The 27,430-nt window shown below is 38.1% G+C and overlaps 1 protein-coding gene across 2 annotated transcripts; it reads right to left on the bottom strand.

Moving 5' to 3' along the window:
• Nucleotides 1–4,301: 4,301 nt before the first annotated feature.
• On the bottom strand, nucleotides 4,302–19,348 carry IL10RB (interleukin 10 receptor subunit beta). Of its 2 annotated transcripts, none has more exons than XM_058185949.1 (7): nucleotides 19,045–19,348; nucleotides 15,541–15,664; nucleotides 12,393–12,556; nucleotides 8,490–8,656; nucleotides 7,529–7,691; nucleotides 6,868–7,010; nucleotides 4,302–4,806 (listed from the first exon to the last, which is right to left on the bottom strand). In XM_058185949.1, exons 1-7 carry the CDS (start codon nucleotides 19,097–19,099, stop codon nucleotides 4,654–4,656), a joined length of 969 nt encoding a protein of 322 aa, XP_058041932.1. In that variant the 5' UTR covers nucleotides 19,100–19,348; the 3' UTR covers nucleotides 4,302–4,653. The 2 variants fall into 2 exon arrangements, with proteins under 2 accessions (XP_058041932.1, XP_058041933.1); XM_058185950.1 differs by having other exon boundaries at nucleotides 12,393–12,553.
• Nucleotides 19,349–27,430: the final 8,082 nt, after the last annotated feature.

Below are 27,430 nucleotides of genomic sequence, written 5' to 3'. Positions count from 1 at the left end.
GACTTTGTAGTTTTGTTGTACTTGATAAATCGCATGAGTTTTCTTGTATTTTAATTTGATTTATTTTTCTCTCTTTTAAATGTAATATTAATAGTTTATCAAACCTTGCAGGCTGGAATGTAGAAAGCTTTTTACCTTTTACTGCAGGTGGATTGATTGATATTTTGTAACACTCCTCAACTGCAAGATAAACTATCTTTGCTCTCCAGGTGAGGCTAGGATAGTAATATGTTGTCTTAAAAGGATGCCTGTAGTTGTCTTCTGATAAGATAGGGAACTCTTTAGTGTTGATTGTTATCTGGTTTGTCTCTCTGTGGATTCTAAGTAACCTTATGATATTTTTCCTCATTAACATCCTACGCTAAATTCTACACCCACAAATTCCTTGAAGCTGATTTGAATGAAAATGCTTAGGGTTATGGGGTGTAAATAGGTAACATGTTTGACTTCCTATGCAAAGATGGGGATGTGTCTATCCTATCAACTTTCCTTTTGTATTTTCCTTTGATGTGTTAACTATAAAAGAGAATGCAAGTTGATACCTGGGGTTTGCATGAGAGGATCCGCTTTTTTCAGAATGTTCTGAATAAATAGTAATTAAATAATCTTCCTGTCCCAGATTGCATAATTTGGGATCTGGCATGCTGGGGCGTGAACCTAGGGCCAGATTTGGCCATCCGTTCTTACTATGCAAACATAGCTGATGCTTTAAACTTTGTCATGCCTCTTTGAGAAATTTTCTTGAATCAAAACATTGAGGACTTTTATGTTTCTCAAAGACAACACATTATTTTGGGGAGAAACTGAAGGGTGGACAGTTAGAAACTGATGGGGCAAATAGAACTCAAATAAAGGCAGAGTTGATTGCATAGCAACCAACCCTTTAGTAATAAAATCACTTCGTTGAAGGAAGCTCCCCTTCCAGAAGGAAGATACAAACTAATCAAATTGCCCTTCTTATAGGCAATCTCCACTATAACTGGATTTGTTGGATTAACTTCCCTAAACTATTACATTGCAAAAGTAATTCTTAGATATTCATATTACCATATCATTTGGCTCCTAAATGCTAATTGGCATATGATTTTTTATAAGAGATTAGTTACTTTTCATCAGTTTCATATGCCAAGAAAATGTCTCCAGATATGAAGGTTGGCTAGGTATCAAATATACAGCTTCTGTCAACTTGTGGGAAACATATCCTAGGCAGCTGGAAAGTACCTTAGCCCAATATCTTCTTTTTTAAGAATGGAACAAAAAATGAAAACAGAGAATACCAATCTCCATTCAGTATCCATTGGCCTAAGAAAGGGTTAACTCTTCCAGAAACTCCCTAAATAGGAAGGGGAATTTAGACTTAGAAAAGAACATGGAAGTGTCTTTTAAAATTTACAGGAATTTCAAGCCAATGCTATAGGAATGACAACTGTTGCCTTTATACAATTGGAGCAAGAGAATTCCTAATCTGTGGGACAGGAAGGAGTCGTTATAATTTCTTTTTCTGAAGAGAAATGATGCCCTCATTGGAATCCTCAGGAGAATTTTGATCCATAAGCCTATGATATCTCTAATGGGAAGAATAAAATATCATTAAGAAGGGAGACTGTTAACTTGCCTATTACTTTCACCCAGTCCCCTGGCCCCAGTTTTTAACTCGGGGGCATTTATAATTATGGACCATTCATAATTGAATTCATAATAGTAAATGCCAATACTGCTCCTTCAGAGAACAATTTATTGTGTGTACCAGTTAGAAGGAAGAGGCCTCCTTGCCTCCCAATATTCAGCAGAAATAGATACTCTTCCAGAGATGAATGGCAAACTAACATGGCTTTGTGTCTTTGGAGCCGACAAGTGTAGTGGAAAGTGTAGTGGTAAAGGAATCAACCTTCTGAATTATTTTCCTGAAAAACGGCTTCATATTGCCCAGGGCTCTTTACAGATGCTCTCTGGGACAGGGCCTTAATGGTCTACAGCAGGCTTTAGAGTCCTGGGAGCTGGCAGAAACAGCTTCGTCCAAGCTGTGGTCAGAGCCTTTCATAAGGAGACTGGGTGTGCCCATCTTTCCTCTTAACCACTTTTATTTGAAATGGCTTATAAATCACTTTTCGGATATTAAGAACTTTCAGAAGGACATTTCCTTACACCAGATGGTTTTCCTATAATCCACAACAAAAGATTTATGTAAGTTTAAAACTTCATAACTTTTTAAAATTTGGAAATAAGCAGCAAAAGAGTTAGACCAGTGGTTACCAATGTGGGGCCCACGCTCCACAGGAGGGCAATTTGATTTTTAATGGGGGCAATTTGGAACCTTGTTTAAATCAAATTAGGTTTAAACAACCTTTTAGGCTTCCTCTGCGTGAATAGGTGTTCACTTTTTGAATAGTAAGAATTATATGTCACGGAGCGGGGTGGGGGGGGGAGAGGAGGATTCAGGATTTTAGAGATGCTTAGGTGGGGCATGGCCAAAAAAAGTTTGGGAACCACTGGATTAGAAAGTTGATTTTGAAAAGATTTTAAGTAGGCTAAGGGGCCAGATTGCTCGGACACAAAACAAGTTATAAGCAAGTTTTTATATAAACAATATAAAAATATTATATTAATATATTATAAAATATTATATAAAAATATAAAATATATAAGCAAGTTTTTGTTTGTTTAAAATCCTATTAAAGTGCATGAAGTTCTGAGTTTAAAAAATCTCACTTTTAGGAAATATTCTGGATGACAGAAAAACATGATGAGAGGACACCTTGAAGGATAATTATTACAGGCAATCAGAAAAAAATTAAACTTTATAATTAAACAATTGGCACTAATAGAGAATGGAGAAAAATATTTTAACTCACAAGAATTTAAAGATATTTGGCAACAAGACACCCAGCACTTACTCTTTAGACTTTTTGATTAATAAAAGTGGCTTAGGGCCAGGGTACTTATGGGACCGCCTACTGCTACCGAATGCCTCCCACCGACCCGTACGCTCGCACAGAGAGGGACTTCTCAGGGTGCCGTCCGCCAAGCAATGCCGGTTGGCGGCCCCCAGGGGGAGGGCCTTCTCTGTGGGGCTCCCACCCTCTGGAATGAACTTCCCCCTGGACTTCGTCAACTGCCTGACCTTCGGACCTTCCGCCGCGAGCTGAAAACTTATCTGTTTATGCGCGCAGGACTGGCATAGGAATTTTAAATAGTTTTTAATATTTGATACAAATTTTATGGGGTTTTTATGGTTAAATGTTTTAATCTGGCCTATATTTAATAAGTTTTTTAACTATGGTTTTACTTGTACATTATTGCTGTTTTATCTAGGCTGTGAACCGCCCTGAGTCCTTCGGGAGAAGGGCGGTATAAAAATCCAATAAATAAATAAATAAATAAATAAATAAAAGTGGACAAAAGAAGAGATAGAAGATATAACTTGAAAACCAGGCTTTTGGAATATGGATTCAAAACTACAGGATCTAAAAATGATATTAACAGAGTTGTTATACCATATCAACAAATGAAACTGGTTATTGTTTCTTTATTGTTATTGTTAGTTAAAATAGATACACAAATAATAAACCAGAAGAATGACATGGATACATGGATCTTAAACTCAATAATGTGACTCTGGAATTTTTTTTACTTTGAATTTACAAAGGAAGTGACTTATACCTATGAAGGCATTCTTGAAAAAAGCAAAAAAATAGAAGTAATAAGTTTTTGAGATATTACCTAAAACAAATAAGCAAGACCTTTAAAACTAAAATGAAGGCTTACAAAGTGGGCCTATTTGATCAAAATTAAATTGTATATGATACTGTCTTTTCTGAAAGCTTTTAATGGGTTTTTCTTGACTAGGATTGAATGGTGAGGCTTTAAAGATTTGTTTATGGGGAAGATATGGGAAGAAGAGACTTTTATTGTATTTTTAGAGAAAGTGATAAGCTATGATATTATGATCAAGATGAAAAAAGATAAGAAATTAATTTGAGGGACAATGTTTGAAGGTCTTAAAGATTAATATTTTCATTTTTTTTCTAATAGCGCTTAATGGAATTTTTCTTAATTGATAAATTAATTAATTTGATGAAGTGTTGAATATTTGTATTTATAAACCTGTAGTTTATAATTACAAGGAAGAGGTTTTAAAGAAAATGAGAGGCTAAAGAATAAAGTACAAGGAAATATTATGAAACTTATGGTTTTTTATTATGCTTGGTTTATGGGTGGGTGTTTGTTTTCCTGATTCATCATTCTCTCTCTTTCTCTCTGAATGAAATAAAAAATAAAACACAAATGAAAATCTAGAAGAATACTTTTATTTTTATTAAATGCTCTTCAAAATAATAAAGCAAATACTACTGAATAAAATATATTCAGAATATTTTAAATGCTATACTATTTTCATAACTTTACTTATTACATTTTATTCTAAAATTAAGGCTTTAGTATAAATAAATTTCAAAAATAGAAAATCTTACAAAATTTTTAACAAGTAAAAAAACTCCACTATTAATGACTTGATAATGTGCAAAGTGTTAAGTGTCATTTTGTAAATTCCAATAAGTTCCTTAAAGTACAGTATATTATTCCCAAGTTTCAAATATGAAGCAAAGTTGTACAACTTGAAATTTCTTTAGGTCTAATGGTGTCTTCTTGAGATCTTTACAGCTGTTTCATGTTGTTCGTTTTATTTTCCGATTCACTATTACACAGTTTTGACTTCTCTGAAAGAACAGTAAGTGTATCATAGTTATGATCCTCTCCCTGTGACTGGGATTCAAGAAATTGTGAACTATGATAAGGGTGGCTTAAAAACTGTGGATGAAGAAAAAGAAACAGATTAAAAATAGCTATCTTGTTTTGACAAACATTTTAAATCAGAATTGCCCCCCCTGAAGTCTCATCCCAGAGGATTCAGCAGTTAGATTCCAACAATTGTATATTTTTTAAAAACTCACTTATAATTTACTAATTACCTATCAGACATTCATTGCACAACCACTCTCTTTTGCTGTATGTCAGCATACTTGCAAAAAATCTCAAATTGCATTATCATGAATCTTGCCAAGCAAGGCAAATGAATGATAGTTACTCATCCACAGAAAAAGGACTCGGCACAATCATTTTAAATTCTACTCTCTCACTGAGCCTCTAATGCAGTTTTTCCCAACCCTTTTACCCTAGAGGAACCCTTGAGATAATTTTGAGATCACAAGGACCCCCTGCATAAAAATTGTAAAAAATATGAAGATCTTGCAACACAATTCACTTCTAATCCATATAATCCACATTTTACATTTATAATCACAGTAAAGTGGTAGGCCTGAAGCTGAGACAGGGTATGTAAAAATTTCCATCATTGAAAGTCCTAGCATTGGCAATTTATAAAACTAAAAAATAATGTTCATTTTTTTCCAACACAATCTCTCAAGGAACCTCTAGGGACCACTCAGAATCCTGGTTGAGAAAGACTGCACTATGAATAATACTATGCAGGGAATTGAAATCAGGAAGTTATTTATGCTTCTCTGTTTTGAGCTGTACTTCTCCTGGAAAGAAAAGCAAGCGCACTCTTCATTGGCTATGGCAAAAATCAGCTGTTTTTTCAGGTTACAAAAACTCCTGCAGAATCTTATATGGTAGAACCCTTCAAATCTCATAAGCAATCTCAATTTTTTTATTTTTTATTTTATTTATTTGTCACAACAGTATATATAAGCATAAGCATGAAATAACTATACGATATATAAACATATATATAAGCATAAGTATGTAATAACTATACGAAATTGGATATAATCAAAGGGAACATTAGGACAGGAATGGTAGGAACGTTGGTGCTCTTATGCACGCCCCTTACAGACCTCTTAGGAATGGGGTGAGGTCAATAGTAGATAGTTTTTGGTTCAAGCTTTGGGGATTTTGGGAAGAGACCACAGAGTCTGGTATTGCATTCCAGGCATTAACAACTCTGTTACTGAAGTCATATTTTCTGCAATCAAGACTGGAGCGGTTCACATTAAGCTTAAATCTATTGTGTGCTCGTGTATTGTTGTGATTGAAGCTGAAGTAGTCTTCAACAGGAAAGACATTGTAGCAGAGGATTCTATGAGTTAAACTCAGGTCATGTCGAAGGCGGCGGAGTTCTAAATTTTCTAAACCCAGGATTTCAAGTCTGGTGGCATAAGGTATTTTGTTGTAATCAGAGGAGTGGAGAACTCTTCTTGTAAAATATTTCTGGACACGCTCAATTGTATTAATGTCTGAAATCAGGTATGGGTTCCAGACAGGCGAGCTGTATTCAAGAATTGGTCTAGCAAATTCTTTATATGTTTTATATGCTCTGGTTATTGAATTAAATGAATTGAATTAAATGAATGAATGGTTAAATGAAGATTTGTGAGAGCACTTGGCTGACAACACAGAAATAATACAGGAGTTTTATTAAAAAAACAACAATTAATACCCACTATTTTAGCTGTTCTAGAAGGTTTCCCTCTAACCCAAAAGATTCATCTATATCTGTTCCAGCAACGTTACTGGATGCATTCTGTACTCTCTAGAGCAGCACACAAATTTTAAGATGTGTAATTTCAGCTCCCAGAATACCTCAGCCAACATAATTAAATTCTTAAAAAACATGTCTGGCTAGGAATTCTGAAAATTGAAGTTCACACAAGTTAATGTTGCCAAGTTTGAGAAACACTGTTGTCTACATCTTTGACCATGAAAGCAGAGTTGTTTACTCAAGGCTTGTAACTCTGACACTTCAGAACAACAGTCATGGGCCATTCTGCTTCAGTAGGCATCACATTCGGTTTAGTAAATTATACCAATTATTTTTATACAGACACAGATAGTGAGGAACATACAAACCTGAATGAAATGTTGTGGCAAAGAATATGAAGGGAAAAAGCTATATTTAATCCAGTGATAAATACAACCAATCATACAACCGCAGAAAAAAATGAATGCCAATACTGTTAGGAAAATAACCGTCACTGTTACTTGATCTGTCCCTGCAAGAAAGAAAAAAACAAAATTGTTCTATTTATTTATTGTGGAACACATGATGCATATAGCTTGAAATCTAATAATATCTTTAGTTTCATAGTTATAACTGTGACAGCATTATACCTAATGTTAACTGCAGAGAAGAAACAACAGCAGGTTGTATGCTGGCTTTGCCCTGTTGCAAAACCCAAGATTTAAATAGTTATTGTTATAATTTAGGTTTCAAAATTCTATCCATAGAATACTCAAGTCAGCTAAAGGTTTTAAAAGGACATTTGCAATGGTTTATATCATATTTATTTGTTCAGTTTATATGGTAGCCCACTCAATTAATCACTGGGGGCACTAACAAGATTTAAAGAAAATAACCGAAAAAGACAATAAAATAATAAAATGTACCGCACCAGGGACAAAATGCAGAACTCATATAGCAATCAGCTTATATATCATTCTGGCTCAGTGTCAACTAGAAGAATCAGATTTTCAGAGCCTACTTAAAGACTGGTGGGGTTGTGGTTCTTACCTACTATATTATTACTATTAATTGTTTGGGTACAAGTGGCTTTACTCCACTCTCCAGATTTATTCAATTCTTCAATAAATATTTGAGCCTTAAGACAATATGTTATTCCAGTATCTAGGCCAGATATTACATATAAAGTGTGTGGTGTAGTCACATCGATAACCTAATTGGAAAGAAACAGAAAATCACAATATAATCAAGTCATAGGAGTTTTATTTTCAATTGACACTCTCCATATATTTCTACTGCTAGAGTTCACAACAGCCTTTCCTAACTCAGATATATGTCTAAATAAATTTCTACTTTCTCAACAATGGCACTATTGGTTAGGGAATTCTGCACCTTGGACTCTACACATCTGAAGGGTGCCCAGGTTAGAAATCCTGCTCCAAAAATATATGAACTCATGTTAATATAGTAGCCCTGTAGCCACATTGATGAAACATTGAAAAAACATGCTACAACACCACCATGTAATTCTTGTAGCCTGTCATTTTTAAATCCACTTTCAAGTCACTCTTGTCAGGTAGAGCTTGTTTTTTTAAACACACTGTATAGAAGCAGACACTATTAAAATTAATATCTAAATCCACTGTTCAAAAATATCCAATGTTTTGCCCAGTATTTTGTTCCACTCGATAAGTTGTGATTGAATGTACTTTGCCTTTAATTGCATCTTTAGTTCCTTCTAGTTGCCTTTAAATGTCCAATTTTCCAAGTCTTACTTTATTTAAAAGAAAAGAAAAGAATTTTCCCACAGGAAGGATTTTTTATAATTAATTCCAAATTTTTATTTCAAATTTATCTGGAGCTTTAGCCTGTGTGTAACTTTCTAAAATCAAAATTTTAATCACCCTTTTGCTGTTTATTTTAAAAATCTGAATTTTTCTCTATTTATTGTATACAGAAAGGTATATTTAACCATCAAAGAAGCCCACTTCCACATGTCATCAAAAATTACCTGTTCACTAGCATTCTTCCAAATTTTTATCTTGTAAACTATCGAACCATAAAAATTCTTCAAGGAATATGTGATATTATTAAGTATAACAGGAGGGCTTTGGAGGTAAACATCCAAGATTCCAGGTTTTGTGGGTGTAATTTGTACAATAGGAGGTATAATGATTGCTAAATGAGTTGAAGGAAACAAAAGAAGATACTTATTTTTACTCTTTCTATAATTCACTTAAATATACAGCATGACATATAATCTTCTTTCCTATTTATTCATTTAAAAATTTAAAATGTAGTTGTATATTTTTCATACCTACCTAGCAACAACTACTCAACAAATTAATATTCTTGTGCTTTTCCTTACATTTTACACCCTATGTCTACTTGCTCTTCTTGATCTCTGTTTCTTTTTCCTAAAGATGCTAAGCAACAGCCCTGAATGTTGAGTTTTACTGGCCTGTACTTTTATTAAGCAGAAGGTTTGTGGCTCCCTTGTGACTGGATTCTGCTGCATATGTAATAGAAAGTGCATTAAAAAAGCGAACACATGATTAGAAGACTTACCTCCCTGTAATCATAGCACACCTCAAATGCAATTACTAGCTTTAAAAAAATAATCAGCAAATGGCTATCAAACCAATCCCATCATCTCTCATAGCTTCGCAAAACACGGTGAGAAAAATGCATCGAAAGAATTTATGCCTATTACCTCAAAACAATATATGACCACAAAATATTGTCAAGAAATAGAACCAAATAAGAAATTTCCTTTGCAACCTGTATAAGGTAAAGGTAAAGGTTCCCCTCACGCATAGGTGCTAGTTGTTCCCAACTCTAGGGGGCGGTGCTCATCTCCATTTCAAAGCCGAAGGGCCAGCGCTGTCCGAAGACATCTCCGAGGTCATGTGGCCAGCATGACTAAATGCCAAAGACGCACGGAACGCTGTTACCTTCCCACCAAAGGTGGTCCCTATTTTTCTACTTGCATTTTTTACGTGCTTTCAAACTGCTAAGTTGGCAGAAGCTGGGACAAGTAATGGGAGCTCATCCACTAGGAATTCGAACTGCTGAACTGCCGACCTTTCGATCGACAAGCTCAGCATCTTAGCCACTGAGCCACCCCATCCCATGTATGCATCAACTTAAAAAGCAAGTGGCTAAAGTAGGATTTGCTAAGGAAATAGGCTTTTCCAGAGATTTCTTTTTTAAAAAATCATGTGACCACTTTGTCTCATTCACTAAGGTTATAGAGAGCTGGATAGTCTTATTTTCACTGCTTTTTTCATTTATTTATTATTAGAAAAAGATTTAAATTTAAAAAAGGATAAAAATGTCAGCAGTGTATTTGATCCCAGTTCAAGTCAGTTAAATTTTTAAAAAATCCATTAAGGTTTGTTTTCTCAGGTTTTAATATCTGACAACACTAAGACCAGCTCTGAAATCCCGCCATTGAACTTTTAAACAGCTGAACCCCAGATAAAAGACATTTGGAATAAGAATTAGGTTAACAGAAACAGCAGATTCAGAATTATAGAATTTAGTCTAAAACTATCAAGCTGTTTACAGAGACAATGTTATTGCTGATATCTGAATTGCATGCTATACTGGCAGGGTGAACTGCCATGTCTGAGAACACAATTTTTGCAGCATTGTATATGTAATTCCTCCACTGCCCCTGGGGAGGCCCCAGGCACATGGTGAAATGGGGGAGGAGGAACCCACCCTAAACTCCCTGGGAGCACTAACAAGCTGGTAGGTAAGTTTTGGGAGATTAAGTATTTGAGAACCTGAACTGGAAGTTAGAGAGAAGGTCGGTTTCGTTTGAAGGCAGCAAAGTCCATCTTTTGGACAGAGAGGACGGCTAGTTTGAAAGAGGGGTCAAAGAGGTCATCTATGTCAAAATTGAACAGCCCTCTCTCAACAGAGGGGGAGGCATATAACACCATCTATCTCTAGTCTACAATGCAGTTCTTTCAACAGTTCCAAAAAGGCTCCACATCCGTTTGTGATCAAGTGATCCAGACACCTCAAGGTGGCCTCAGTGATTCTCTAAAAGAATGCAAATGACCAGCTATCTGCAAGGAGTATAAATCCTTCCATTCTCCACCATCCAGCCAGAGCTGAAGAAGTGAAAAGTCTTCAAAGAAAAACCAGATAGTCCAATTGCCTCTTGAAAAAGTACCTCTGGACATCTGAGAAGAAGCAACAAAAAAAGGTCCTAAAGCAATACTTGAAATGTCAATCTTGGTGATTCAGGTTGGTGTCCAGGTTACTGATGAGCAAAAGTTTGGATTAAAAAAAAAGACAAACATCGTCTCCTCCGCCCCTTTAGTTAGGCCTTTTTGCAGTTCCAGAAGTGAAGGGAGGACAGCATTCCAAAGCCAGCAATTAAGATAAATGATTGTGAGAAAAGGCAAAAGCCATGCATAAGCAATGTTTAGATAAGTTTGTACCAGTCACTATTGTTCAGATTTTCTTTAGGTATTCACTTTTGCATTATAGCACACTTAGATACACAAAACTATCACAACTCAATTTCAATCTCTGGCAAATAGAATAAATTAAATGTACTGTGCTCTGAGCTCCATGTATGTCTGAATCAGTTCCTGTATTTTGAATGAAGTTTATTACTAATTTTATTCCTGATACTCAAGGTTTATAATCAATTCTCTACAGATTTCTTGAAACCAAGCTTTTTTATATATTTGCAAGTACATTTAGTTTCTTTTCAGAAGTCTTTGATATTAACACAGAACTGTCACTGAAAAAAAAATCAGGAACGAACTCTTTTCCCATTTATATTTGAAGGCATCTTTAAAATTTGCCTTTGATTTAATAGTAAACTTGATGAAATGATATTAGTAGGTTGAGTAGTCAGTGGTAAAATAAAAAAAACACATGACTCCCAGGAGTGCAGTAAACATTGTCATGGTTCCCACAATTTATTAAAAGTCTTTAAATTTCCCAAATATGATGCTTGGAAGGGGCAGTAATGTAAGATCTGAATATTATGACAATTCAGCCTATCTATTACCAGGGGGGTCTTGCAGGATGTGATTTTAAAAAGTTAACATAACAAAATAGTTAAAGATTGCAACATTGAATGCAATGTTGTAACATCATCTTTAGTTTTTCAAGCCTGCCCTGCAGATACCTGGCCGTTATTCAAATCCTCCTCCCTCTTACTTCTGTGCTCTGTTGAAAACAGATTGAAAGAGTAGGAACAGCTGCCTTTTAAAGCATTTTTATAGCTGACCTGAGATTCTGGTAGGTAATAATATGAGAGAACTCTTAATTTTTTTCTTAATGATAGCCTTGCTAATTCTCTCTAAAAAGAGTTAACTTGATCTGGTTGCCCCAGTTAGAAGCTGTGAAGTCATTTTTATACAGTTTGTTTCTGTAGGAAACTCTGCCAATTGAAGCAAGAAAAATGATTTTAATCGAGAATAAAGTGATATAAGAGATTAGTTTCATTTTAGACTAAGAATTAAGACCAATGTTTTCTTTCAAAGAAAAATATTCAAATTCTTTAGGGCAAATATGCAGAAGTAAATTGCAAGAAAGGAAACAGCTTCTGTGAAATATTAATATTATTATTTCCTAATTTTAACTTTTTCTGGAGAGGATGGAGGCAGGGCTGGTAAGCCTTTCATTCTCAAACTTTGTTAAAGCTATTCATTAGTCTCAATATTAAGAGGGTGGATGAACTTTATTAACGCTGATAATTGTGTATTAAAAGTATCAGTGGCAAGTTATCATATCTTACAAGAATAGTAAAGTCCGACAAGATTCAAACCTGACATTTTTTAAAAAATAGTATCCTCTCATCATGACAGTTGTAAAAATAGTTCTGTGCTATAATACTTCCAAGCCATATACATTATAATAGGGAATTAGAAGAATAACTTACTGTCCTTGAATGGTGTGAAGTTAAAATATATCCAATGCGATTGTTTATTCTCAAATTCAGCTCTAATTCTTAAATTAGAAAGACTGTATTTAGGTGTATTTGAAATATTGCACTCTGTGAAGTATATTCTTCGGCACAAGTCAGTGAAACTTGACTTCAAACTACTTTTAAAAAAGGAAACAAAATTATTTATCAGGATAAACAGCTTTCTTTCATATGCTGAACAATAATATTCATTTGCAGATTTATTTTATACTGATTAGAATAAATATTTTTATGCCTGTCTACTAAGAAGTCCAGTACTTTTTATTCAGGATGAATTTTAGATAAAAATTAGGGCTGAACTTTAGCCATTTAATTTGACAGTTCATTTGTGATGTATTACATAGAAAAGTATTTCCTTATTTATATTCTTTTTAATTGAAGCAAACAACATTAACAAATAAAGATGGAAATGAATAAAAAAGAAGAGAAAGTTAAATATGAACCACACATATCCCAATAAAAAACCATGTTTAAAAGTTAAAAAGCAATTTACAGAATTAACAACATTAAAGATTTTTACCTTCAGATAAATTTGTACAAATGAAGAAATATTATAGAAAAAGGTTGTTAATATCTATATATGATGAAGAGATTTCAATGAAGTTATTCTTAACTGTAAAGTTCTTTCAAAATCTTTGTATTCTGAAAGTACTTCTTCGTTAATGGGATGTACACTACAATTATTAGGCAAGTGAGTATTTTGACCATATCAACATTTTTATTTATATTTTCGACATAAAAGCTGTGTAACCTTGAATGCTTAGTGGATATAAGCATATCAGGTGATGTGCATTTGTGTAATGAGGGAAGGTGTGGCTTAAGGAGATCAACACTCTTTATCAAGATGTGCATAATTATTAGGCAGCTTCTTTTCCTCAGACAAAATGGCCAAAAAAGAGATTTAGCTGAATCCGAAAAATCAAAATTGTAAAAAGTCTTTCAGAGAGATACAGCACTCTTGAAATTGCTAAGATATTGGGGCGTGATCATAGAACCATCAAACTTTTTATTGCAAATAGTCAACAGGGTTGCAAGAAATGTGTTGAGAAAAAAAGACACACCTTAACTGCCAAAGATTTGAGAAGAATCAAACATGAAGCTATCAGGAACCCATTATCCTCCAGTGCTGTCATATTTCAGAACTGGAGTGCAACCTACCTGGAGTGCCCAGAAGTTCAAGGTGTTCAGTGCTCAGAGACATGCCCAAGGTAAGGAAGGCTGAAATTCGACCACCACTGAACAAGACACATAAGCTGAATCAGCAAGAGTGGGCCAAGAAATAACTGAAGATGGATTTTTCAAAGGTTTTATGGACTGATGAGATGAGAGTGACTCTTGACGGACCAGATGGATGGGTCCGTGGCTGGATTAGTAATGGGCACAGAGCTCCACTTTGACTCAGATGCCAGAAAGGTGGAGGTGGGATTCTGGTATGGGCTGGTACTAAAGTTAGACCTTTTCGGGTTGAAGATGGGCTCAAAATCAACTCCCAAACCTCCTGCCAGTTTTTAGAAAATACTTTCTTTAAGCAAGTGTTACAGCAAAAAGTCTACATGTTTCAAGAAGACCATGATTTTTCTGCAGGACAATGCTCCATCACATGCATCAAAGTACTCCACTGCGTGGTTAGGCAATAAAGGTCGTAAAGATGAAAAATAATGACATGAGCCCCTTCCTCACCTGACCTAAATCCTGTTGAGAACTTGTGGGCCCTTCTTAAACAGGAGATTTACGGGGAAGGAAAACACCTTCACCTGTTCACCTGTTGAACAGTGTCTGGGGAGGGCTGTGGTTGTTGCTGTACAAAAACTTGATCACCGACAGATCAAGAAATGGACAGACTCCATGAATGGAAGGATTATGACTGTTATTGAAAATAAGGGTGGCTATATTGATCACTGATTTGTTGTTTTGAAATGTCAGAAATATTTATTTGTACATTTTCAGTTGTTTGTTCATTATTCTAGCACTGTTTCACTTTGATTCCACCCAAATAATTTCACTTTTATTTTTAACTATATTCATTCTGCTGGAGGCTTATTGCTTATTTTCGGGCAAACATGGTAACTAAAATGTCTGTAAATAATAATGTATTTTTCCTGAACTTTGTTGCATGCAAATGGGAATTAGATTGTTAGGAGGAACATAAAAATAATGTGAATGCAATGTGTCTGGTAAAATAAAATGAGATAGGGTCAAGGATGAATGTAAATTTCAAAAGTTGCCTGCCATTGACTGCTTCCTAGGGCTCAGAGAGTATGTCTGGCCCAAAGCCACTCAGCTGGCAGGACTAGAACTCAGTCTGGTTTCTAGCCTGGTGTGTTAACCACTACACCGGACTAATTCTTTTTCCACACTTTACTTGATGCTTTACCATTACCAGCTCCTTATAATATATTAACATAGATTGGGTAGAAATATTAAATTAATTAATTTTTAATGTCAAAAAGTTGCAATGGGATAGTTCCTTACACAGTTCCTATCATTTTCAGCTACAAGGCATTTTATACTTTGTTGTTTCATTCTTAGCAGATATTCTGTTAAGAAAAAGATGTAAAAGAAGCAATCAGAAGAGGTTCCATGTGAAGACATCATAATTATATCTCCATAAAATACTTGATATATTTGATAATATACCTGATGATATTTTGTTTTTTAAAGTTGTATATATATATGCACCAAGACAAATTCCTTGTGTGTCCAATCACACTTGGCCAATAAAAAATTCTATTCTATTCTATTCTATTCTATTCTATATATGTAAAATTCATCCAATTCTGGAATACAGATTATCCTAAAAAATTAATGTTTGTGGTAAACCATCACTGGGTTTTTTTTAAAAAGGTTACATAACTTTTGGAATATATGCACAATATAATTCAAATTTCATATTATAAATTGTTAGCCAAATAAATTTTCCTCCCATATAAATGGATAAATTGAGAGAATAAACTAGAATATACTTTCAGCTGTATAAGGACATGTGAATGGCATAAAAGAAACAAATTACATTTTTCATGTAATTATTGTAAACATGTAATTATTCATGTAAACATGTAATTATTCATGTATTATGAAAATTATCCATTCTTACCACATTTACCTTTTATATTGAACTGTGTAAGTTACATTTCCTTCTGAAAAATTTGATGGATCCCACAGGAGAACACTATTAAGCATAATTGAATTTAATCGTACGTTTTGAGGCTCTTGGATAATTGCATGTACTGTAATATGCAAAGAAGAAATACTGTTCAATGCATGATTTTGAAATTCTTTCACTGACAGGACAAGCAATTCACATATATGCATGTTTCAACATATAAAAATAGATAATTGTTTATATTGATGTAATTTCCCAAAATTTCCAACAGCAAGCCTCAGCTGGTTAATAAAGAATAGACATGGTGTCGAAACTCTGAATCATATTGCCATTTTGTAGATTCCTGAAAATAGGATTCCTAAGATCTTTCAATTCAGAGGCTGAGCACAACAAAATTCTCATAATCAGAGGGAGGTTTCTGAGTGTAGCAACCTCATGAATGGCATGACTGGAAACTGGTTTTGCCATTACCCAAATGCTACCAAATGAATATGGAAATAGAAACCCAGATAGGTTACATCGTAGAGCCACTGGCAAAAAACACTTTTAAAAACCTTTTATCTTTGTTGCTGCTCTGCAGATAGGAATGATAAGGATAGAAATAAATATAGTGGGCCCAAGAGAAACCAGGAGAGCACCTGTTTTCACCAAAGGAAAAACTAGCAGTACAGGGAGTACTAGTGCTGAAGTCTTGGTCACTTTATGGACAATGGATCTTTACACAAATGCTTCTAAATGTTCCTATCCTACTATCCAGAGTTTATGTTGTTGTTTGATATATGGTATATCCCAACTGAAAAAAAGAATTGGGAAAGATGGAGGGAAAAAAAAATGTTTTAAATCTAATCAACTACTTTTTTTTAAAATTTACATTTATATCCCGCCCTTCTCCGAAGACTCATGGCGGCTTACATTGTGTAAGGCTACTGATAAGACTTCATTATTAGTTGCACTTTTGTACACAGTAGTATATGGGAAAAATAAATTTTCTTTTTTTGAGGATCATTCCACTGTTACATAGCAAAACTTTTCTACATAATTCCAAGCATTTTGAGATCTGACCAAGCTAAATCATATGGAATCTTTGATAGCTTGCTGAGATGTTGGCTAGATATTTTGATGATGAAATCAATCATATTGCCATGCCTGTTTCTGCTGTTCATTCTGCAAAGATATACAAAATACCTTTGGCAGGCTTTCGATCCTTAAGGCCTGACAATGACGACAAAGTAGGTGGTAAAGCACCTGTTATTCTGCCCTTTTCACCACATGGCTTTTTACTCTTAATGAAACAGGTTATAAATTCCTCTTTGTATGAAAGAGGAGTTCTATCTGGTAAATGTACCCACAGAAGAGAATATTCCCCTCCTCTGACTCCCAATCACTGGATCAGAAGATTTGAACCAACGGTTGAAGCTAATATCCCTTCTCTAGGCAGCATGCTTGAATTAATGGTGATGAAATTCAGAAACTGTTGAACAAATGCTCTAAATTCATCTTAGTTGGGGTTTCCCCCAGGTTTGACACTGAAACTACCTTGACCACATTGTGGAAAGAGACAGGGATTTTGGGCCATAAACGGCCAGAAAACGCCCCCAAAAAACAGCCTGAAAATGGCTAGAAAACAGCCTGAAAACAGTTCAGAAATGCCTGAAAAATGGCCTGGTTTTTGGCCGTTCTCAGGACGTTTTCAGCACTCTGGCACCCAGGAAGACCAGCTGGCTGGTGCACTGGAAACCAGAAGAACAGTTGGTAACAGGGCACATGCCCACAGAGAGGGCTCTGCATGCCACCTCTGGCACGCGTGCTACAGGTCCGCCATCACAGACATAGAACCTCCCACTCCCAACCCAAAAGCCACTCCAGAAGGATATCATGGTTGATGGTATCGAAGGCTGGCAGTAAAATGGAGGGAAGCATTCAAGAAAGTTTCTTTAGTCACCAATTAGATTATAAGTTCAATGCAAGACTTACTGAGCAGGTAAGAAGCTTTACTTAGTTAGGTGTTCATTTTCAGTTTTCTACTTGCTGGACTAACCAACTGAATGAGCTTAATTTAAGAGCCCAAAGAGCATTGTTTGTGATTAACAAATATGCCAATATAGTACTGTAATAACTATGTTCCCGAAGCAATTAAATTAAACTTGTCACTGTGATGCTCACTTGTGCACCTATAAGAATATTTGCAGTTAGAAACCATCAAATCCAATTTCCTAAAAGCTTATCACACATCCCTTATTCAACTACCAACAGTATTCTATGACTAGAACTATGAGGTTGCCTAAGACTTTTTTCCCTTAAGAGTCTAGTCAAAGCAAATCCTGTCCAGTCAGTCAGAGAAATTTGTTTCTTCTCTGAGGTGAGAAATCAGTTGTGAACTGGAATACTGTGGCTCTTCTGCCCTGGCAACATCCACCACCGCCTTGCTAAAACTTCAATTAAAATTCAAAGAAGACTTGGAACCGAGACCCAGATACTTTTCCAAAAGGCAACTGGACTTTGTTTTTCCTTGAAGACATTTGGCTTCTCCTCCAAGAAGCTTCTTCAGTTCTGACTGAATGGTGGAGAATGGAAGGATTTATATTCCTTGCAGTCATCTGGTTGTTAGCACTCATTCTGAGGGTCATTGAGGTCACTTGGAGGTTTACCTGTGCCCTCAGATAAACCTCCAAGTGGACTCAACAACTCTCAGAAAGAGTGTTAACGACCAGAGAATATAAATCCTTTCGATCTCCACCATTCACTCAGAACCGAAGAAGCTTCTTGGATGAGAAGTAAAATGTCTTCAAAAAAACCACTGTTCAGTTGCCTTTTGAAAAAAGCACCTTTGGGACAACCATGACCTGGAGCCTGAGAATCTCCATAGACCAGCAGTCATCAACTGGTGGTCTGTGGATTACTGGTGGTCCACGAGAAAATTTGTGGTGAGTAGAGGCCGGCGAGGCACCACTTGATGTGAGTGACATTGAGTTGGCCATGCCCACCAAATCACATGACCCACCCAGCCGGTCATTAGGCAGATCATATTAGTGGTCCGTGGGATTTAAAAGTATGAATTTAGTGGTCCCTGAAGTCCGAAAGGTTGGGGACCCCTGCCATAAACATTTGAAACCAAGCTGCTCAAAAAACCCACAAAGGATGAGTTTCCCATTCCCACTGATGGTTTACCACCTTAGGTGCCCCACACAGGATCCTTTTCTCCCTTGTTTGAATAGCTGGGTTACCTATCCATTAGGGTGACAACGTTATGTTTAACCAGCAGAACTTTGACCAGCAAGTTCTGTCAAGCCACCTAAGGACCTACCCCCCCCTCCCTTCCATTGCAATCAAGTGTAGCAATCGAGCTCGCCGTTTAACAGGTGGGGGGGGGGGAACGTTCCCGCCACTTTCGGCCAGAGAAAGACCGCCGAACTTTTCCAGAGGCCCTCTCTGCCTACTAAGGGCTGCGAAAAAAATATATGCCCCTTTTCCAATTAAGGTTCGCTCCTCTTTTACTCTCCTTACTTGGCCAGAAGAAGCAGCCGCAAATTAGACACCACCAGCTTCTCGTCCGGACCATTCTCGGCTACCATAGCCGATCGCCGTCCTGCCTATGCTTCGTCCCCGTCGGAATAAGGAGTCCTCTACGCGACGTGCACGCGGCCCCGTCGAGTCCCCGTGGTGAATTCCTCAGGAACAGGCTGGGGCTCCCACTTCTTGGCAACGCCCCGTCACTCTGGGACGCTTTCGCTGTCTGCCTTCGCTCTGTTGCGCCTTGTTTCGCTCATTACCCGGAACTCACCGCACTTTTCCTACCACACTGCTTTGTTTCCTTGGAGACCTTTCGCTTCTCCTCCAAGAAGCTTCTTCAGTTCTGACCGAATGGTGGAAAATGCAAGGATTTATATTCCTTGCAGTCATCTGGTTGTTAGCACTCATTCTGAGAGTCATTGAGGGCACTTGAAAGTTTATCTCTGCCCTCAGATAAACCTCCAAGTGGACTCAACAACTCTCAGAAAGAGTGTTAACGACCAGAGAATATAAATCCTTTCGATCTCCACCATTCACTCAGAACCGAAGAAGCTTCTTGGATGAGAAGTAAAATGTCTTCAAAAAAACCACTGTTCAGTTGCCTTTTGAAAAAAGCACCTTTGGGACAACCATGACCTGGAGCCTGAGAATCTCCATAGACCAGCAGTCATCAACTGGTGGTCTGTGGATTACTGGTGGTCCACGAGAAAATTTGTGGTGAGTAGAGGCCGGCGAGGCACCCCTTGATGTGAGTGACATTGAGTTGGCCATGCCCACCAAATCACATGACCCACCCAGCCGGTCATTAGGCAGATCATATTAGTGGTCCGTGGGATTTAAAAGTATGAATTTAGTGGTCCCTGAAGTCCGAAAGGTTGGGGACCCCTGCCATAAACATTTGAAACCAAGCTGCTCAAAAACCCCACAAAGGATGAGTTTCCCATTCCCACTGATGGTTTACCACCTTAGGTGCCCCACACAGGATCTTTTTCTCCCTTGTTTGAATAGCTGGGTTACCTATCCATTAGGGGGACAACGGTATGTTTAACCAGCAGAACTTTGACCAGCAAGTTCTGTCAAGCCACCTAAGGACCTACCCCACCCTCCCTTCCATTGCAATCAAGTGTAGCAATCGAGCTCGCCGTTTAACAGGTGGGGGGGGGGGAAACGTTCCCGCCACTTTCGGCCAGAGAAAGACCGCCGAACTTTTCCAGAGGCCCTCTCTGCCTACTAAGGGCTGCGAAAAAAATATATGCCCCTTTTCCAATTAAGGTTCGCTCCTCTTTTACTCTCCTTACTTGGCCAGAAGAAGCAGCCGCAAATTAGACACCACCAGCTTCTAGTCCGGACCATTCTCGGCTACCATAGCCGATCGCCGTCCTGCCTATGCTTCGTCCCCGTCGGAATAAGGAGTCCTCTACGCGACGTGCACCCGGCCCCGTCGAGTCCCCGTGGTGAATTCCTCAGGAACAGGCTGGGGCTCCCACTTCTTGGCAACGCCCCGTCACTCTGGGACGCTTTCGCTGTCTGCCTTCGCTCTGTTGCGCCTTGTTTCGCTCATTACCCGGAACTCACCGCACTTTTCCTACCACACTGCTTTGTTTCCTTTTCTCGAGCTCCAGGTGAACCTTGGCCCCTGAACAGCTCAGGCAGCGGAGCCGCCAGGGAAAATCCCTCTTTCGGCAGTTACGGAAGGAGAAAAACAAAGCGCCTCCGCCCCCGAGTGCGCTCTGTCCGCCTGCCGAGCCCGCACCCCGCATCAAAGCTCCACCTTCGCCGCCGGAGCAACAGCTTCTATAGGTGCTACTTATCTTTGGGTTCCTTTCCAAAGCGAGGGCGAAGGAACGGCTCGGTAGCAGCCGATGCAAAGCCTGGTGTGTGTTTTTTTCTTTTCTAGGTATTTAAAGCAAATAAAGCGCCGTGTAAATTACACGGAGGATGAAGGTGGAGAGGCCGGAGGCTGTGTGTCTTGCAGATTGGGGCGAAGAAGATAGAAGGATTGCAGTTTGCGATTGTTGACATCTAACTTTGTAGAAACCAAATCACAAGCATTGCTTGTGGAAAGTGTAGGCGCAAACAGCAAAGGAGTTTTAATGTTGGGAAACCTAAAGTGAGCTGGGTCTTTCTCATAGTTAAGTTAGTGGGGGGAAAACAGAAATACCTTACCAATGTCTCTCTTTGAGATTACTGTATTTCCTTTCAAATCAGAAAAATCAAAAAGAAAAAACAGTAAACTTCCACTGCGTTCAAAATCCCCCCACCCCTTTTTCTGAATCGTTTGAAGGATTGAAGAAAGGAGAATGCAAAAACAGCCGCTCTTTTAGCAGCAGCTGCTTCCCGAGTCCTCAAAGAAGAGGGAGAGGAACTTCAGTTAACCCTTGGAGTACCTCCATCCATAGAGATCAATGTTGTCTTCAATTTGCCCATTGGAGGAGATAATGCCCCTTGAACAACAATGTCCCAGTTCAGTCACTGGGCGGGGAGGCTTCAGGCCAGAAACCCCAAAACCCTAGCTCCTTCACCCCTCATATCAGCCTAGACCCCTGAATTTTATCCTGAAAATTATTGATGGGGCTCTGGAGGGCCAATTGCTTCCCTCAGACTCCCTGATGAAGCTAAAAGTAGGGGACAGATCTCTCTCTTTTTGAGTGACACAAGCTACTTTCAGGGACCATCACTCAAGCATTCCTTTCTAAATATTGCCACAATGTTTTGGGAACACATTGGGAATGTTTTGGGAAAAGATTTCGTAGCAAAAAGCTGGGAGCAGTTATAAAATGCACTCAGCAGGGAGTCCCCCTTAAAATTCCCCCAGAAAGGGTTTATCTGTTTCCTGGAAAAGTGAATGATCCTTAATAGCCCTGACTCTTAACAAGATAAACGCCCAGAACACCCCAGGGCAGAGACAGTAACATTCTAGTGCTTAGATAGATTTAATAGGTAAAAGTAAAAAGCTCCTAGAAGAGATGGTTACTTTATGCTGTTATGTGTGGTAAGAAGACCCAGGATCAATTTGGTGTGAGTTCTGTTAAAATGTTTGGATACTCATCCATCATGATAGCATGTGGAATTGAATGGGATTGAATTGATTGTGATTTGTATGGCCAGCTTGCAAATTACTTAAACTTCTCAGCTTGGAACTGTGGGAAACTGGGAGTACTAAATCTAGTAGCTAGATTTAAACTGCTGAGTTTTCCCATTTGAGGGGAGAGGATTTAAAGAGGATTTAAAGAGACAACTTCCCCAGGTCTATAAATGTTGTTTGATGGTGTGTGGGTGTGTATGTATGTATGCAATCATTTCCAGACCTGGATAAAAATTGTTGAGAGAATGGAGCTTGTAAGAAAGCTCCCTGAGCTAATTGTGATGCTTGATTTGCATGGAATGTGTGTATAAATAAATAAATAAATATGTGCAAGCAGCCTGATTGCAGTGTTAGAGAAACTCATTGAGAAGGTGTGAGATTTCTGTGTTGTGTTTTGGATTTGCAAGAAATGTGTGCATGTGTGAGAAATTGTCTCTGCATGCTGCCTGATTGCAACTTGTGTCTATCTGTGTGTAGCTTGACTGCAATGAGTTACTTTTGGAATTTTTTTCCCTAACCCTAACCCTAACCCTTTGTCCCCCTTTGTCCTTATTTTTTCCAATAAAGTATGGTCACTATACCTTGGAGCCTTTCTTCACTAGGTATATGAATGAATTGATATCATTACTTGTGATGGTAAGATTATTTTGAAGATGCTGATCCTCCTCCTAAGATCAGGTATCTCCCCTAGGGGTTTATCTGTGGTTAACTGCAGCTGGATTGATTACCTGAACTCATCCCCAAAAGAGGAGCAACTGGAACGAAATGTAGATGCTTTGACTCTGTGACAAATTGAGCAAGAAAAAAATGGCTTTGCAGGAGGGGACAATAGCTTATGCAACTCAATGTACACTTGCACTAAATATATATTTAATATAGCTATGCTTTATTGAAAGCATCTAATTGATTTAGGCATTGGTCTAGAAATCAGAAGACTATAACTTCTACTTTTATCTTATGCGGCTGGCTGCGCGGGTGATAGAGGGAGCCCCTCGTGGCTCCCGTATGACACCTATCCTGCGCAGACTGCACTGGCTACCTGTGGCCTTCCGGGTGCGCTTCAAGGTTTTGGTAACCACCTTTAAAGCGCTCCATGGCATAGGGCCGGGTTACTTACGGGACCGCCTACTGCTACCGAATACCTCTCACCGACCCGTGCGCTCTCACAGAGAGGGACTCCTCAGGGTGCTGTCAGCGAGGCAATGTCATCTGGCGACGCCCAGGGGAAGGGCCTTCTCTGTGGGGGCTCCCACCCTCTGGAACGAACTACCCCCAGGACTTCGTCAACTGCCGAACCTCCGAACCTTCCATCGCGAGCTTAAAACACACTTATTCATCTGCGCAGGACTGGACTAGATTTTAAATTTATTGGTTTTAAATGGGTTTTATTATTTATATCGTTTTAACAATTCGGCCTTTTTAGAATAAGTTTTTTAATTGTCATTTTAAATTGTATTTATATGTTTGTATTTGCCTGTGAACCGCCCTGAGTCCTTTGGGAGATAGGGCGGTATACAAATGTGATCAATAAATAAATAAATAAAATAAATAAATACCAGGTTGGGCACAAAGTGAGAGCTGTGTGACCTTGGGCCAGTTGCTTTTTCTCAGAAGGCAAAGGACTTCCAAAATCTGGCCAAGAAAACTACAGGAACTTGTCTGGGCAGTCTCCAGGACTAACGCCTACTCAAAGACACACAGAAAAGAGTTTACTTTACCCTTTGGCTTTAGTGTAAAGGATAGATTAAACTGAAGGAATGCTTAATAAAGTATTAGAGTTCATAACTGTACTTGGCCGGCTGGGTCAAGTACCTAACCAGGGCCAACTTTAGTCCTGGAACCTGGAACTCCACAAACAATTCTGCAAGTAACAAATGTAATGCATTGCTTGCTTTATAGTTGAAGAACTATAGTTGAAGAAATGCATATAAAGTAAAAGGTACTCAGTGCATCTGAGCAGTGTGATTATTGTTCGAATTGTTGTTTTATCTTATGGAAGAGGCCCTCATCAATCTTTATTTATTGATTAGTCCTTGGGCCATATCAACAATAGCATCAATTAAAATTGGTTTGTTTCTTGATTTATCTTCATATAGTATCTTTTTATTTTGTTAAATAGAAGGGATAGAGGAAACCTGAACATTTTTTCTCACTTGAGATAGTTCAAAAATAGAAATAGGAACTAGTATTGCAACATAAAGTTAGAAATGCAAACTGTTCACAGCTGATGCATGTGGCTGGAAATCCCCTCATGAAATGCAAAGTTGCATAGTATCATGTTGGAAAATTAAAGATGAAAATTCCCCGCTGGAAAATCCAAGATTTCAACGCTTTTTAATGCTTGATATTGCATAACTCTGTAGCAAAGCTCAAACATTTTACTGCTTGAAACAATGTCTTAATTTTATACTGGGATGGAATATGATCTGCCATTTTAAATGATTTTAATAAGGTAGGTTAAAGATACAAATACCATAAAAGGCTCAGGAGGGGCAGTTTAGGGATTGCCATTCTTCCTTCACAAACAGCATAAATGAGGAATTCAGGAACTTTCACTTTTTTAGATTAATTAGCTTGATTTTTATCCTGCTTTACTATTTTCAATATGAGCAACTACGTGCTAGATGGAAGGGAGATCAGAAAATTGGTATAGAGCAGAACGAGGGAAATTTGGGAAAGCAAATTAGAAATCAGTCTCAGGAGCATATAAAGAGATTGTATAATGTGTTACTTGAAATAGATTCTGAAAGGGACTTGGTAAAGGACTGTATGATAAAGTGGGCACAAAACTTTCAGGAGCCAATATTATTGGAAACGTGGGAAAAAATTTGGGTTAGAAATGTTAAATTCACGCAGGCACAGAATCTGAGGGAAAATTTTTATAAAATGTTTTATAGATGGCATCTAGATCCTAAAAAATTATCGTGTATGTATCCAGAAATGCAAGCAAAATGTTGGAGATGTAATTGTGATGACGCTACATATTTTCACATTTGGTGGACTTGTAAGGACATAAAGGCCTTTTGGATAAAAATTTGGTGGATTTTACAAAATGTTTTGAAAAAGATAAAGTTCCTGCCGCAATTTTTCTTGTTGGGAATTATTACGGATTGTACAGTAATTGAGACTAAATTGATTTTAAATCTAATAACTGCAGCAAGATTACTAATAGCACAATATTGAAAGAAAAAGAAGTACCAACAATAGAAGAATGGATATTGAAAGTTGCCAATTTGGCTGAGATGGCGAAGATATCAGCCTTTTTGAAAGACAATACGCAAGAAAGATACTTAAAGGAATGGAAAAAATGGATTGACTATATTCAACGTAGATATCAGACTAAGAGTTATCAGACTGTTTTTGAATGATTATGATGTATTATTTTTGATTGCTTTCGGGGGAAGTTAGGAATTGATGATTGTAGGGGTATAATTAAGTTGGGACGAAAATTTTTTAGCATATGTTTGTTTTATTTTTAACTATACCTTGTGCTCGTTCCGGGAAGTCGGGGGGGGGGGGGAGGGGGGAGGAGGGGGGGAAAGGGGAAAAAAAATTTTGTAAAACTTTTTGAATAAAAAAACAACTATTTTCATAAATAACCAAGGGAACATACATAATATACTTTCCCCCTCCCATTTTCCCCATGACAACAACCATGGGAAGTGTGTTGGGCTGAGAGAGAGAGTGACTGGCCAGCTGACTACCAGGCTTAAAGTGGGACTACACTTCACAGTCTCCTGGTTTCTAGGCCAGCACCTTATCTACTATACTAAGCGGGTTCTGAAGTAATCATAACTATATGACACCCAAACCCAAACAAGTTGTAATTTGCTTAATTAAGGTTGGTGATGATCAAATTTTAAGCCATAGTACATGAAGGCATTTTGTTTTTAATAAATCAGCAGTTCTTAAACTGTTTGACCAACTATCCTTTTTTCTGATCTCAAATAATGTCATTATCCCTATTAAAGAAAACCAAACTCTCTTGTATCACACAAGTGTCTCAGCTGTGGCAATTTCAAACTGAATCTTTGACTCATAAACAAGCTATTATAAATAGTTCCACTAATCTAAGAATGCCCAAATGACCTTCAGTTGATGATAGTCCCACTTAAGAGTAATTGTATATAAAGTATTTTTTGGAATATAAGATGCTCCGGACTATAAGACGCACCTAGCTTTTGGGGAGGAAAACTAGAAAAAAAATCTGCCTCTGCCTCCCAGCATCCATTTAGTACATCTGGCCCACTCGCCGCACCCCATTCGCCACCGCCTGTTTGCCGCCCATTCGGTGCGGCCCGTTTTCTGCCAGTCATCCGTTCAGCACAGCCTGTTCACTGCAGCTCATTCTTGTTGTGCCTCGCTCGCTCCCCCCGCCGCAGCCGGGCCCCTCTTATCTCCTGCCGGACGCTGATAGTACAGAAGAATGTCCTGGCATGCCTCCAGCCCCCAGCCCTGGCACCATGCCCGGACAAACCGAACAAACCTCCCTCCGATAGCATGTGCGCCTGAAGCCAGCCACGAGCTGGGATTACCAACAGCTGGAGACAAAACGATGCAATGGATAGATCCACGCTTCCGGAGAATGGAGAGGCGACGTCACCAAAAGGAAGGGAGGGGCAGGCGTGGATAAGTGCTGAGTCATGGAGCCACACCCCATGGCCTATATAAAGGATCTGCTTTCTGGCATTCTCTGAGTCAGGCAAAGTCTAATCTGGATTACTGAAGTCACATCTTGGATTCCTGTCTGCCCTGAGGACTCTGATAGGACTTTGGCAGAGCTGCAGAAGCACGCTTGATACGGACTTCCCCGACCCGGCTGTCAGAGGAGGAATGGGACACGACAATTCTCTGCGATCCATTTGTTGCTGCCGCGGCCCATTCTACGCGGTCTGTTCCCCACTGCCATCGCTGCCCGTTTGCTGCAGCCTGTTTGCTGCAGTGGCTGATCAGCGCTGCACCAACCACCCTCCCCCTACCACAATATTCGCTACATAAGATGCAGAGTTTTCCATCCACTTTTTTGGGGGTGGGAGTGTCTTATACTCCGAAAAATATGGGTATGTGCCTCTGTCACCTATAAAGTGACTCTAGATGTCTACATAAAATAGAGGTAGTTTGACTTCAAAAGCTCTTTTAATCAAATTTGACTCTTAATTAACTACCAGTACAGATTTCTTGGCAACTGTATGCTTTCTTTCATAATGTTTCCCCCCCAAATTTCTCAATCCAATCTAAAACTCTAGTACTGTCTAGTAGTTTGCCTTCCAATTACTAACCATGTCCAAATTATCT

This window comes from Ahaetulla prasina, chromosome 5, assembly GCF_028640845.1.
Source record: "Ahaetulla prasina isolate Xishuangbanna chromosome 5, ASM2864084v1, whole genome shotgun sequence".
In the NCBI taxonomy this organism is placed as follows: Eukaryota; Metazoa; Chordata; class Lepidosauria; order Squamata; family Colubridae; genus Ahaetulla; species Ahaetulla prasina.
The sequence above is the reverse complement of the archived record's forward strand: the minus strand, read 5'-3'. Positions and strand labels throughout refer to the sequence as shown.